The 13031-nt window shown below is 38.1% G+C and overlaps 1 protein-coding gene across 5 annotated transcripts in view; it reads left to right on the plus strand.

Moving 5' to 3' along the window:
- NLGN4X (neuroligin 4 X-linked) overlaps positions 1–13031 on the plus strand; it is a 170205-nt gene that overhangs the window by 44230 nt on the left and 112944 nt on the right. For 2 of the 5 annotated variants that reach the window (XM_069003913.1, XM_069003936.1), the window contains exons 1-2: positions 7250–7374; positions 10260–11100. In XM_069003913.1, the coding sequence (XP_068860014.1) occupies positions 10629–11100 (472 nt within the window). In that variant the 5' untranslated portion in view covers positions 7250–7374; positions 10260–10628. Of the gene's footprint in view, positions 1–7249; positions 7375–9259; positions 9277–10259; positions 11101–13031 lie in introns of those variants that run through there. The other 3 variants (XM_069003923.1, XM_069003929.1, XM_069003916.1) reach the window with 3 other exon arrangements.

Below are 13031 nucleotides of genomic sequence, written 5' to 3' on the forward strand. Positions count from 1 at the left end.
GTTGTTGTTTTGTACATCTTTTCATATTACAGGTTTGTCAATATCTCTGATGTGAGATGACAGTCATATATCATTAAATTTCTGGGGGAACATAACCTCTATTTTTCCCCCTAATTTTCTATATTTCAGCAAAAACTTTGACTGTGGCTACTTTTATGTAATGTAAACTTGGGGTTCAGGCATCCATCAGTGGTGAGGAAAGATATCTCTGGTTCTGCCCATGAGGTTATATCTCTTAGTAAATAAAATAATCCAGGTCCTGTTCTCTGCCTCTGAGGCCACGTAACACAGCAGAGCTTGCATGTCTATAGTTAAAATCTTTCATACTAAAAAGAAAAAAACCTATCTGTCTGTTGAGGAATACCTCTGGCCTATCCTACTCCCTGCTTATTCCTGTGCATTGGCTGGGAGGTATGAATACTGGGGCAGGACAATGTTGGAATCCATGCTCTAGCCCTATCTAGTTTACTGCTTAGGCCCTGAATTCCAGTGCTTACTGGGAAAAACAGCCTAAGATATGGATCCATAGTGGGACTTCTGTATGGTAATATTATGCTTAGCTTTTAGTGGTCCACAGTATGTGATACAATTCACAGCTCCCAGTACTTATGTCGGCTAGAAAATCAAGAATTTAATCCTTCATTATTGAATTCAGCATAGACAGGACAGTAAGCAGAGGATATGCCACAGATTCTCTTCTAGGCAAACTTTTAAACTGTGTTTGCTGGGAAGAGGGGAAGGCAGCAGGCAGCACAGGAATGGTCTCACTAATGTTGTCTAAGGTCATAGAACAATAGAATCGTTTTGGTTGGAAAGACTTCTAAGATTCAGCACTGCCACACCCACCACTTAACCATGTCCCTAAGTACCACATCCACCTGCCTTTCAAATGCCTCCAGGGATGGTGCTTCCATCACTTCTGTGGGCAGCCTGTTCCACTGCTTAGCAATCCTCCTGGTGAAAAAAATTTTCCTAATATTTAATCTAAACCTCCCCTGCTCCAGCTTGAGGCCATTTCCACTTGTCCTATTGCTTGTTATTTGGAAGAAAAGACTGCCCCCCACCTTGCTAGAGCCTCCTTTCAGGTATTTGAAGAGAGCAATAAGGACTACCCCAAAGTTTTCTTTTCTCTGGGCTAAATGACCCCAGGTCCCTCAGCCACTCTTCGTAAAATCTGTGCTCCAGCCCCTTCACCAGCTTTGTTGATCTAGCAACACTGATCTAGAGTGATTCTGGTGATCCCATTTTTCACATTTTGTGGATACTTATCTTGCTGAGACATGTTCTCTCAGCTCTTAAATATAAGTGGTCCAAGACAGAATTCATCAGTTGAAAGCCCACTAAGTTAGGAGGAGAGTCATACAGGAACAGAAGCTGGAGGACACTCTTTCTTATGCTGCTGAAGTTGTCCTCTTTCAAACAAAGAAAGAAAACCTAAGGGGAAGATCTAATTTATAAAATTTGATAATGTAAAAGCATAGTAACGATAATCTCCAGTCACGATTTTTATTTTATGAAATAATTCTCCTACAAACTGCTTGAGGCTTGCTTGAAAGTGAGAATACCTGTCCAAGGAAGTTTGTACTTTATGGGAATTCAACGTTAGAGTTTTCTCACAGTCCAAGGGTGAGAATCTCAGAGTCAAGCCTTGTGGTTCAGGATTGAGAATGCTTCACAGAGTCCTCACAGCTATCCCGGCCTTATGTGAAAGCTAATGTTTGTAACTTGAAAGAGGGAGGTGTGGGTTTAGATTTCTTCATGTTAATGAGGGTAGCCACTCAACTTTCCCATTCCCAGAATGAATGCATAATTGTGACATTATCATATGAATGAAGGCAGTATCACCACCTGGTAACTGAACCAGGTAAGGCAGTGAAAATGTCCTGCCTGTCTCCTGTGTAATTCAGTTCTAAGAATTTGTATAATAAAGTAGCAACTTTTTTTGTGCCATATATATTAACATGTGTGTGTGTGTCTGTCTGGGTGTCTGTGTGTGTGTGTGTGTGTCTGTGCTTTTGCATGTGTTCACATGCCCAGCTGGTTTAAATTGATTTTCCTACCCTGTTTCTGGTTATTGTAACATTTTTCATGTCTCTTCTTCTGAGACTGGAATGCCAAGAGGGAGATATCAAATTCTAATCATTAAATAGCCTCAAGAGATCAAATTGCATATCAATCAGTCCCTTAGACAGTTTCTCAGTTGGTTCAGACTAGAGTTTTAGTTTCTTTCATCCTTGACAAGGGCATGCACTTAAGTTCAATGGTGAAGACAAGAAACAGAGGACTGAGACCTGTGAGTTTCTTTGTATAATATTTAGACAAAACCTGATAGACTCCCTTAAAAGTTTTTCTCTTCAGTCATTTGACCTTTCTTACTGGACAGGTGTTAAGACTCATTCCATGTTACAAATTTTTTTTTTAAGGTCTTACAGTGGTAGCAGGTAATGAACTTTGATTTTTTTTTTTTTTTTGAGGGTTTATTCGACTTATGAAGGCCTATTCTGTAAGCCTAATGTATAAAATACTGATTTTTGTGTGCATGTTTTAATTTTTATTTATATCCATAAATTAGTGGTTTGCTCTGGGCATAAGAGATTTTACTCTACAGGAGCTTTTGCCTTACAGAAACTTAGGGCTGAACATTCTGTTTCAGATCATAATCTTTTTATTTTTGTAGTACCATATCTGAATTTAAGCAAACAGAGGTGCATAAAAGAAACAAAGAGAGACCCAGAGTGTGTTAAATTTCTTTTACAAGGTTATATTAGAAGTAAAAGCTGGAAATTATGCCATCGGTTGTGCTAGACTGTACTGATGCCATTTTTTGTACGTTTCCCTAACATATGTACTAGAAATGTAGTATTTTCTTAAGACTTTGCCGCTGCAATTAGACCACAACTGAATGGCTTCAGTGTTCAAACACTGATGGGAAACTTAAATTCAGATCACGATTTGAGCTAAATGGAACAGACCTGTCATTTTGGGATTATTAGTTATTTCAGGCTTATGTTTGTAAGCAGTTTATGCCATGTTTATTCCTCCTAATACTGGCACCTCATATTTATTTCCAATCTTCATCAATTTATCTCAAAAAGCAGCAAATATCATGAAAATTGTCTAACCACTGAAATTCTGTATACTTATATGTAATAGCAGTTGAAATTACCATTCAAAAAGTCAGTGAGATAAGTGCAACTGTCTTATCTGAGCATTCCCGGTTAGTCTTGGGTCCTTCTGGCCATACTGGTTTTTTATAATTTTAAATACAGGAAAAAATAAGGGAAACTGCATCTGTGATTGTTCAACAACCCCCTCTTATAATTAGATCAAAACAGCTGATTTTTTAGATAATGCTGAGGTGAATTTCTTTGTTTTTTCTTGAAAGGGAGTGATAATCACATGTTTTCTTTCCCCCTGCTTGCTTTTCAAATTGTTTACATTATTGAGAGAATTGCAGTTTTCAAAAATATTGTAGGGACCACACAGCTTTTTCTTATAATCCCATTGTTCTTTTTGATAGTGTATCAGATTTAGAAATTCAGAATAAGAGTGGTAGCTCTGGGCAAGAAGCAATGATATGAAAGAAATGTGTGCCCGTTTTCTGAAAAGTGAATGGTTATTGTAGTTTCTAACCTGAGGGATCTACTGAAACTGTCCAAGCCTATTTAGGCCTATCTATTTCTCTCACTTGGAGAAATTCATAGAAGGGTGAATGCAGCATGTTCTTTAAAAACAACACCCAAGCCTGTGTAATTTAATGTTTGTATGTAATTTTTGTTCCTTTTCAGTCTGTATTTCCATATTAAAAAAAAAAAAAAGTAAATTATCTATCTCTGTCTTCAGTTACTTTTAATCATACAACTAAGACCAACTTCAAGGTCCATAGTGATGTTTGTATATCTGGCATTTATTTTCACTTTAAGCAAGGGTACATCATAGTTCTTAAATTTGTATTACTTTCTTCTCAGTTTAACCCTTGAAGGAATTTTTTCTGCAAATAAGTTGTACTTCCCACCTAAATAAATCCATGATCCTGTGACACATTATTCAGATACTCACTCCTAGTGAAGTTTATAATGCTAAATTAGTGTCATGACCCACCAGTACAGGGCATGATGTTTGTTGTAAGTTCTCAGCAGGCTGAACAAAGACACTGGACTACGTGTCAGGGAACTCTTCTGCTTTGTGGTATAGTTGTCTTCTTAACTGCAACAACCAGGTAAAGAGGAAGAAAGAGAGGAGAAAGTGAGAGGGGACCCAATCTGCATGCCTCTTACGTAAATTAGACTTTTTGCATGTTTTGTTCACTGCTGCACAGCCAGCTCTTCCCCAGGAAGTGAGTTGGGATGGGGGGAACTGAGCACAAGTCTCAAGGTAGAGCAGGAAGCTGGCTCAGGACAGCACTGCCCCATCTCTCCTTTGATCACCTTTCCTGTAGCAATACTTGCAATGTTTGAGGAAAAACATGCTTAGATCTGGTAGTCTACAGTTAGGATTATTAGAAGTCTAGATTTGTTTTGTTTTGTTTCATTTTGTTTTGAAGGTGTTTCGTGTGCTAGTGTGTATTTTTAGGAATAATTTAATAATAAATAAATTATTCCAGTTGGGAAAATGCTTACAAAAATACGACAAAATACACATATATGTTCTATTATGAAAAAGAATTTCTCGTAAGACTTGGCTGCATGTCAATTTAAAGCCAGACATTGCTTTAGTTACAGTTCTGAGATTCAAAAATATCTTATGATTGGCCAGTTTTGGTAAATAAACTTCCCACCAATGTTCTAAGTAATTCAGTCCAGAAAGTGCACATAAGTTCATGATTGGTGCTCCTCTGTGTTGTTCACTATGATTTTGTCTAATATGTCTGAATAACTTTACGTAGCATAAGGAAGAATGAAGATTAGCTCATTTCAGTGTATCAAGAAAGTTCTAGAAGCTCAGAAAAAAAATCTCTAAAGAAGTTATAATTGCTTTTTTTTTTTTTTTTTTTTTTTTAATTTGAAAGATAGTACACAAACCCAGTATGCATTTACCAATATTTGGAAAAAACTGCTTTTTTGTTATTGAACAAACATTTGAATACAGTAATTATTAAGAGGGTGTAGTGCTGATTATGAGGTAGAGGTGCATTTAAACCGGCTTCGGGAGGAGCTTTTACGGAAGACAGCTGTGTGATTAGTTTTCTGCTAATATTTCAAATCATATGGACATATTGCTAAAATTAGTACTGCAGGCCTGTTCAAAAATGTCTATGCCTTGGGTAGCTCTTATTTACAGTACCATACCACAACATTAGTTTATTACAGAGCTTTATGTATGTTATAATATGATAATGTTTTAATTGCTTTTGTTTAAAAACAATCAACCAGACAAACACACACAGAGACGCAAGCCAAAACAACAAAGAAAACCCAAAGAGCAAGCAACTATATATCCTCTGTCCTTAACAATTTCAAAATTATTTCAAGGGGACAAAGAGAATGGAAAGAAGACAAAACACAGTTCATGTTCTTGATAAATGTAGTATTTTTTTAATCCCCATATTCTGTGAAATGCATTAAATACTTAGCAAAATATCAGTATTAGGAGAATCTGAAATTTTATTGATTACATCATTTGTCATTTTTTTTCTACTGACTAGCTGGTTGCTCTTACATTTCAGCTAATCAAGCTGACTGTATGCTTTCAGAGTGTATGTCTGATGAAAGGGATGTGAGTCTTTAACCCTGACTCCCTACTGATGTCAGACCTACGAAAGTGCCCAAAAAACCCCTTGGGAATATGAGTAGAAGGAAGGGCCAAAGAGTAAAGGTGGTCAGCGACTGAAAGCTGAGGCGTACTGTTGTGCACCAGTTGTTTTAGATAAAGCCTGAGAAATCCTGGTACATCTGTGCAGTCTTCAGTTTCCTGTGTTCATATAATTTATATTTCTGTTTAGTTTTCTTGTAACTGTCCATGACCTGGACAAGCAGGTCAAAAAAACTTGAAATCACTTTAGTTTTCTACTCTATGCTGGAGCAAAGAGAACTTCTAAGCCACATTCTCTATACCCCTAGCAGCTACAGAATAAGTGTAGAGCTACTGACAATCTTCTCCTCAGGTTGAAAAGTGGTAACTGCGATCCTGGAAACCATCAGTTTAGCCCGAAGGCCTGATTCATAGACTATTTAAGCATCTCTAAGTGTGGCTTGGGGCACAGATTTATAAACAAGTGCAAGTGGTATTTCTAGATACACATCCATGTTAACTTCAACCTGCATTTTCTTCAAAGGCCATAAATGTCTCAACAGCCACTCCTCTGCCAATAACGAAATCATGTATGAACGTATATGATTTCAGATCCTCCTTGACTTCTCTTTGTGTGTTGTGCTGCCAGAAGCTGTCATTTTAAACTGAGTATTTTGATTTGGATTGATTGTTTTTGATTGTTTGAGTGAATGATACTTCCAACTAGGAATTTTTTGCAAGGAAGTTTGTATGCATTTTTGTAATATTTGAAGCACTAAAAAAAAAAATGGAAAAAGTACAACACTATTAGCGATAATAAATAAAGGCATGACAAGTACATGTCTTCCTGTAGACTCAGTATGTAAAAGCATATTAAATATCTGACTGTATACATATGACATCAAACTAGTTTTGATATATCTAAAAACCTTTCTAGAATGTTTACAATTTTCTATTTAAGATTAACCTGCAACTGAAATCTGTGACTCTATTTACATCTTCCAACCTTTTCAATTATGTATCTAACATCATAGCATAGCCCTCATAGTTCACAAATTAATAGGTAGCATGCCTTCTTCCTTACCTCTCAATATTATTACTGAAAATTATTTTGTGTGTCTTTTTCTGTGTATGAGTGTGCATACATTTTATATGTGAAACTAACCTTAGGAAAATGGTAATTCCTCTAGTAATGTCAATAAACTGAAATGTGTGATATTTTCTGCCTAAATGGGCAGGAATCCCACCCTAAACAAATTTTTTTTTGCTTTTCTTGCCTCAGTCTGGGTTCTTGGCCTCAGTATAATACCAAAACCAGTTATCCCCAGGATGCACAGCTCCCAGAGCTGGAAGTTGGAAAAGTATGGAGAGCTAAGTGAAGCCCCCATAAAGAAATGGTTAGTGACCTGCTACTTATTGACCCATAGCCAATTAGACACCCACAAGTCTGTGGGCTTAGATGGGATGCACCTGAGAAAGCTGGTGAAAGAGCTTATCAAGCCACTTTAAACCACTTACCAGCAGTCCTGGTTAATTGGAGAAGGTCAGGTTGACTGAAAATTAGAACATGCAATGATCATCCACAAGAAGGGTCAGAAGGAAGACCCAGGGAACTACAAGCCTGTCAGCCTGACCTTGATACTGGTACTTGATACTGGGGAATCTCATGGGGAAGATCGTCCTGAGTGCCATCACATGCTAAGTGGTTTATAAAAATGGGTTTACAAAAGGCAGATCCTGTTTGACTAACTCGATCTCTTTCTATTGTAAAGTAACCTCGCTGGTGGATGAGGGAAAGACTGCGGATTTTGTTTATCCAGATTTCAGTAATGCATTTGATACTGTCTCCCACAGCATTCTCCTGGGGAAACTGGCTGTGTAGGGCTTGGATGGATGCAATCTTCACTGGGTGAAAAACTGGCAGGATAGTCAGGTCCAGAGAGTGGTGTTGAATGCTGTTAAATCCAGTTGGCAGCTGGTTACCAGTGGTGTTCCCTAGGGGTCAGTACTGAGGCCAGTCCAGTTTAATGTCTCTGTTGATGATTTGGATGAGGGGATTGCATGCATCCTCAGTAAGTTCACAGAAAATGCTAAATTGGATGGGAGTATTGATCTGCTGGAGAGTAGGAAGGCTCTGAAAAAGGAACTCAACAGGCTGGATTGACTGAGGCCAGTTACATGAGGATTGATAAGGCCAAGGCAGAGGTCCTGCAGCTGGGTTGCAAAAACCCCATGCAATGCTCCAGGCTTGGGTAACAGCATCTTGAGAGCTGCTCAGCTGAAAGGGACTTGGGGGTGTTGTTTGAAAGCTGTCTGGATATGAGCCACCTTGTGCCCAGGTGGCCAAAAAAGCCACACTATTTAATATGTCACTTTTTTTATAGTTGTATATTATCTCTGCTGTATCAGTTGAGGATTTCCACTTTCCTTCCTGTTGTCATTTTTGGTTCTCTCTCTGCTGGTTATGTGTTTACTCTTGTTTGTTTGTCATTCCCATTTTCTTTTCTTGTTTTGTGTCCTCTTTTTTCACTTGTTGTTTGCCCAGAAAAATTTTTTCTCTATCATTCATCATCTGGATCACTCTGTTTCCTTCCAACTTGTCCATTTTCTTAGTGCTGTATTCCACATTTCTTAGAATGCCATTACAAACTTCTGCAGTGTGCGTGTCAAGGGAATAAGATCTGTTGCTCCTCCCTAAGCACAGATTAAATCTTCAGTAGGATATGACTGGAAAATCTGATTTGTGCTGCATGATCAGTAAAGTGTGCTGAAGTCAGCATGGGACAGAGCAAGAGGAATACTACTCAAAATCAATCACCTGCTGCTGACTTCCATTGTTAAAGATGGTAGCAGAAATCAGAAGAGAAAGTGACGCTTGAGGAGGAATTTTGGGTGACTCATAGCTGGCTGACCACTCTGAGTGCCAGGGAGCAGCTGAAGTGGGGCTGCTCATGGGGGCGGATGACTCAGGAGCTGTGGACACTGCAGAGCTGGCAGGGCAAGGCTCTGAACTCCTAAGGCCTCCCATTGAGGGTGGGTTGAGAACAGGGGCAGGACCCTGCCACTATCCAATAATCATCAGGCCAGGCAGGGTGAGGAGTCAGGTCCAAGGTGTATCTGGGGACCCAGTGAGGCCAAGATCCAGGCTGGGCATGGGATTGGGCATAGGGCTTCCTGCAGCATAACTCAGATAGGGACTGATGGCCCTGGTGGTGCCCTTGGGGCATGAAAATTACAGCTGTTAATGATTTGTCCTTCAGAAATGGCACTCAAATTGCAAGTCCTAGAGAAAATGTCAATAGAAGTTTTGGTCCATCACAAGTGATATGTATCTGGTATTTTTCTGGCCTCTGGTGTTCAGGTGTTTCAACAGTTTTGTGGTAAGAGTGCTAAAATGAGGTAATTGAAGAATTCTAGGAGTTTTGAGAGAATAAAATATCTTTCAAATTATTTTCCTTATCAGAGTCCTTACTGAAAACAGGACCTGCTAGTCCACTTATGTATAAGTTGGATATATAAATGTGTGTTCGTCCTGCAAAATATAAGGTATCAATATCAGTTTCCTATAACAAGGCATTTTTTACCCATGGAATTGTTATCTGTCGTTTTGAGTTGAATAATGGATAAAAGGGAAGTCCTTAATTCCTTTGGGCAGGTAGAAGAATGTTTATGTGTCTTTATTTGTACACTTGTAATGGTTAGCATATGAATGCAAGTGACTTGTAGTTCATTAAAAATTAACAGAGTTATTGTATGAATTGCCTTTTATCTAAAAATAAAAGTAGGAGACTGCAAGCAAGTAATGTTACATAATTGTAACATTATGTGGTCCAAAAGCTGGCTTAAGAGATTGTATCATGGTTTATTTTTTCTTTTAGTTTTCCATTGTTCTGTTTGTCAGACATAGGACGAAGATATGAAAAACAATAAACTTGTATCTAATTTTGACTAACTCTTCTCACACTTGATTTGAACTAATTATTTTTTACATTAATTGGAATTTCTGAATTAGGTGGAGGTAAGTTAGGCTGTCCTACAGAAAATAAGTAATATCTGTGAAAAATACTCTGTAGTCATCATCTCATAGCAAAAAGAGATTATCCAATACAGGAAACAAAAGTAATGAATGGCTCCTGTGGGAGTGCAAATAAGCTTAAAAAGAAGATTCTGTTTATTTAGGGCAGAAAATATCCTCAAGCTAGCACTTAAATGTGATACTCTTCCTGAAATCAGAAGTGTTTGGACTGTGGTTTGGTTCGGTTTGGAAGCATAAACAGAAGCAGAAATGTTTGTTTTGTGGTATAACCTCTGACAAGCTTATGGCTTCAGTTTTAGATGTCTTACCTTACATGTCTTTAGAAATACACAGCTAACCCCAATGTCTAAAGTTCATAAAACATTCGTGGGCCTTGACATGGAAGTAGTGTATGAATATAATTTTTGGTTTGTTTATTTATTTTTTTGTTTTAGGTTTATGACAACATAAATTTGTCTGTTGATTTGAAGTGCTTGTTTTCTCTTGCCTGCAGGCTGACTGAGTGGGCTGGACATCACTGAAAGGAGCCATTTCACTGGGGCAGTGGAATAACTGCGGATCTCTCACCACTCTACTTGTTGGGAAGTGCTGTGCGTTGCCAGGATTAATTCAACACTAAAGTCTGGGATGGGCCTTAGGGGCAAACACTCCCTTGTTTCTTCTGACATTGGGATTTGTCTACAGCCAGTCAGCTGAGGCACCTACCACACATCAGCTTTTGTTTTTTTGTAACCTGAACAAGGTTACATTTTCCCTCACTTCATCTCCTTTTGACTACTTTTTTATTAGTTTGCATTTTCCTTGACTGATTAATTTTCTCCTGGCGGTGGAAAAAAGAGCCCTGCTGATGTTGATTTAAATAATGTCGAAACCAATGGGACTCCTATGGCTGCCTTTGATCTTCACACCAGTGTGTGTCATGTTGAATTCTAACTTCCTCCTGTGGATAACTGCACTGGCTATAAGATTTACTCTCATTGATGGCCAAGCACAATACCCAGTTGTTACTACGAATTATGGCAAAATACGTGGTTTAAGAACACCTTTGCCTAATGAGATCCTTGGTCCAGTGGAGCAGTACCTGGGTGTTCCTTATGCTTCTCCTCCGACTGGAGAAAGGCGATTTCAGCCCCCGGAGCCACCATCATCTTGGACAGGTGTCCGCAATGCCACACAGTTTGCCGCTGTCTGCCCGCAGTACCTGGATGAGAGGTCACTGCTCAACGATATGCTGCCAGTCTGGTTTACAGCCAATCTGGATACTGTGGTGACATATGTTCAAGACCAAAATGAAGACTGTCTGTATTTGAATATCTATGTGCCCACAGAGGATGGTAAGTACCCTGAGACCTGCACTGGAGTGCGCTTACCATTCCTACACATGAGTAATGTCCAGGTCTTCAAAGCATCTTACTGAGTTTCCTCCATGTTTTATCTGTGGAAATGGATAATGCCTCTGAACATGCATTACTAGTAATATTGTGTAGATTGAATATGCTAGCATGGATTCTCTCTTACATTTCAGTGCAACACCAACCTGTAGTTCGATTGCAAGTGGTGGCCAGGGTGTGTCTGCCAGCCTTAAGTTTACATCTAAAATACAGCTGAGAATCATTCACAAGAGAGGAAAGGGGAAATAAACATTAATCTGAAGTAACACAGTTATTTTTCCATGCATGAATGGTACAAATATACTGTTACAAACTAATTTTTAAAGGAGAATTTACCTAATTTTTTTCTTTACTTCTATTATAAAAGTTCTGAGCCTACTGTTAACTCTGATTTTAATGGATAATAGAAAATTGTTATAGTAATTCAGTCAGCAGGGAGTTTTTTAGGATTTTAATCTGTGAAATTTTTCAGGCCAACTTATTTTTATTCATTCACTAAATTTAAAATGAAGTAAAGGTCATTTATTATGCAGAGCTGAACAGGTGGTTTCAAACATTCATCTGTTTTGTGCAATACTTTCTCAAGAGGGCTACTTTAAACCACTTTGTATAGACAAAAAGGATGAACACAATTGGTAATACAGAACTCTTTGAACATTTACATGATCTCAATCTTAAAAAGTCTAGCTGCATGGCATGATGAATGTATCTTTGGTCATTTTGAATAGTATTGCTTCCTACAGGCAAGAAGATCTGTTTTCATCAGGCTGCAAATGACCTAGGTCTATTATTTCACAAGGAAATAAAAATACTACTAGCACTTATATTTAATATTCCACTAAAAGCTAATGCTTTCTGCTAATTAGAATGCAGTTACTGATGTATAACATGACAGATTTCTCCCAGATATGCAAATCCCTTCACTTTTGCTGAGGGTTTGATTTACACAACCAAGGCATTGTTATTTCTCAGTAACCATACTCTAAATATGCAAATTTTCTACTTTGATTGTTATAATCCTTCTGCCTTGATTGGCTTCTTTACTCAGAATTTCCAAGCTGTCTGCCAGAAATAAACATACCACCTTCTTTTCCTGTTCTCATCAGCTGAAGCAAAAACTTGAAAGCTAAAAATAAAGGGGTAAGGTTTGGGAATACTGGGAGCTTTGCAAACGTAAATACTACCAAGCTGCTTAAGGAAAAGTGCTGTGAAAGGAAAGCTGCATTTATGGGGGCTCCGTGTGCACGAGTGTGTGTCTGCATATGTGTGTGTGTGCCTCTGTGCGCAGACAAAGGAGCAGCTCTTTTCAACCCAGTTCTTTCCCGCTTCCAGTCTCATTGCACTCCTTCTTGGATAATTTTTTCCCAAATTTGTTTATGTTCTGGATTTGATCCTTCATCTTTTAATTAGTCACCGGGGTAAGCCTGCTCTGAGAAAGCATTCTGGGTTAAGATTTTATTTGTTCTCACTGAAGGAATATCAGCTCTGCTAACTAAGTGTTATTTTAGAATCCAGTTTTAATAAATGCATATGTTCCTCCAATCTAATAGGAAGTTTCATGCATTAATTAGGGAATACAGGAAATTAGACATAGAAAAATATATGTGAATGTCTAGGTAAATAATATTTGATATCAAATGAAAAATAATAAAATATTGTGGGCTGAATGACTAGCAACATATAACACGCATCTTGCTATAATAGCTAATCACATTTGCTGTTAGATTTAAAACAGAAAGGACTGATAAATATAATTTTACCTTTTCTAGACCTTTTTGTCCACTTACTTCTGCAAAAAAGCATGGTTTTCTCTTCCTGATTTTAGATCTTCTTTACTGTGATAGCATGTAAATAGTATGTAAATGGTAGATAGA

The sequence above is a fragment of the Aphelocoma coerulescens genome, chromosome 1 (genome assembly GCF_041296385.1).
Source record: "Aphelocoma coerulescens isolate FSJ_1873_10779 chromosome 1, UR_Acoe_1.0, whole genome shotgun sequence".
In the NCBI taxonomy this organism is placed as follows: Eukaryota; Metazoa; Chordata; class Aves; order Passeriformes; family Corvidae; genus Aphelocoma; species Aphelocoma coerulescens.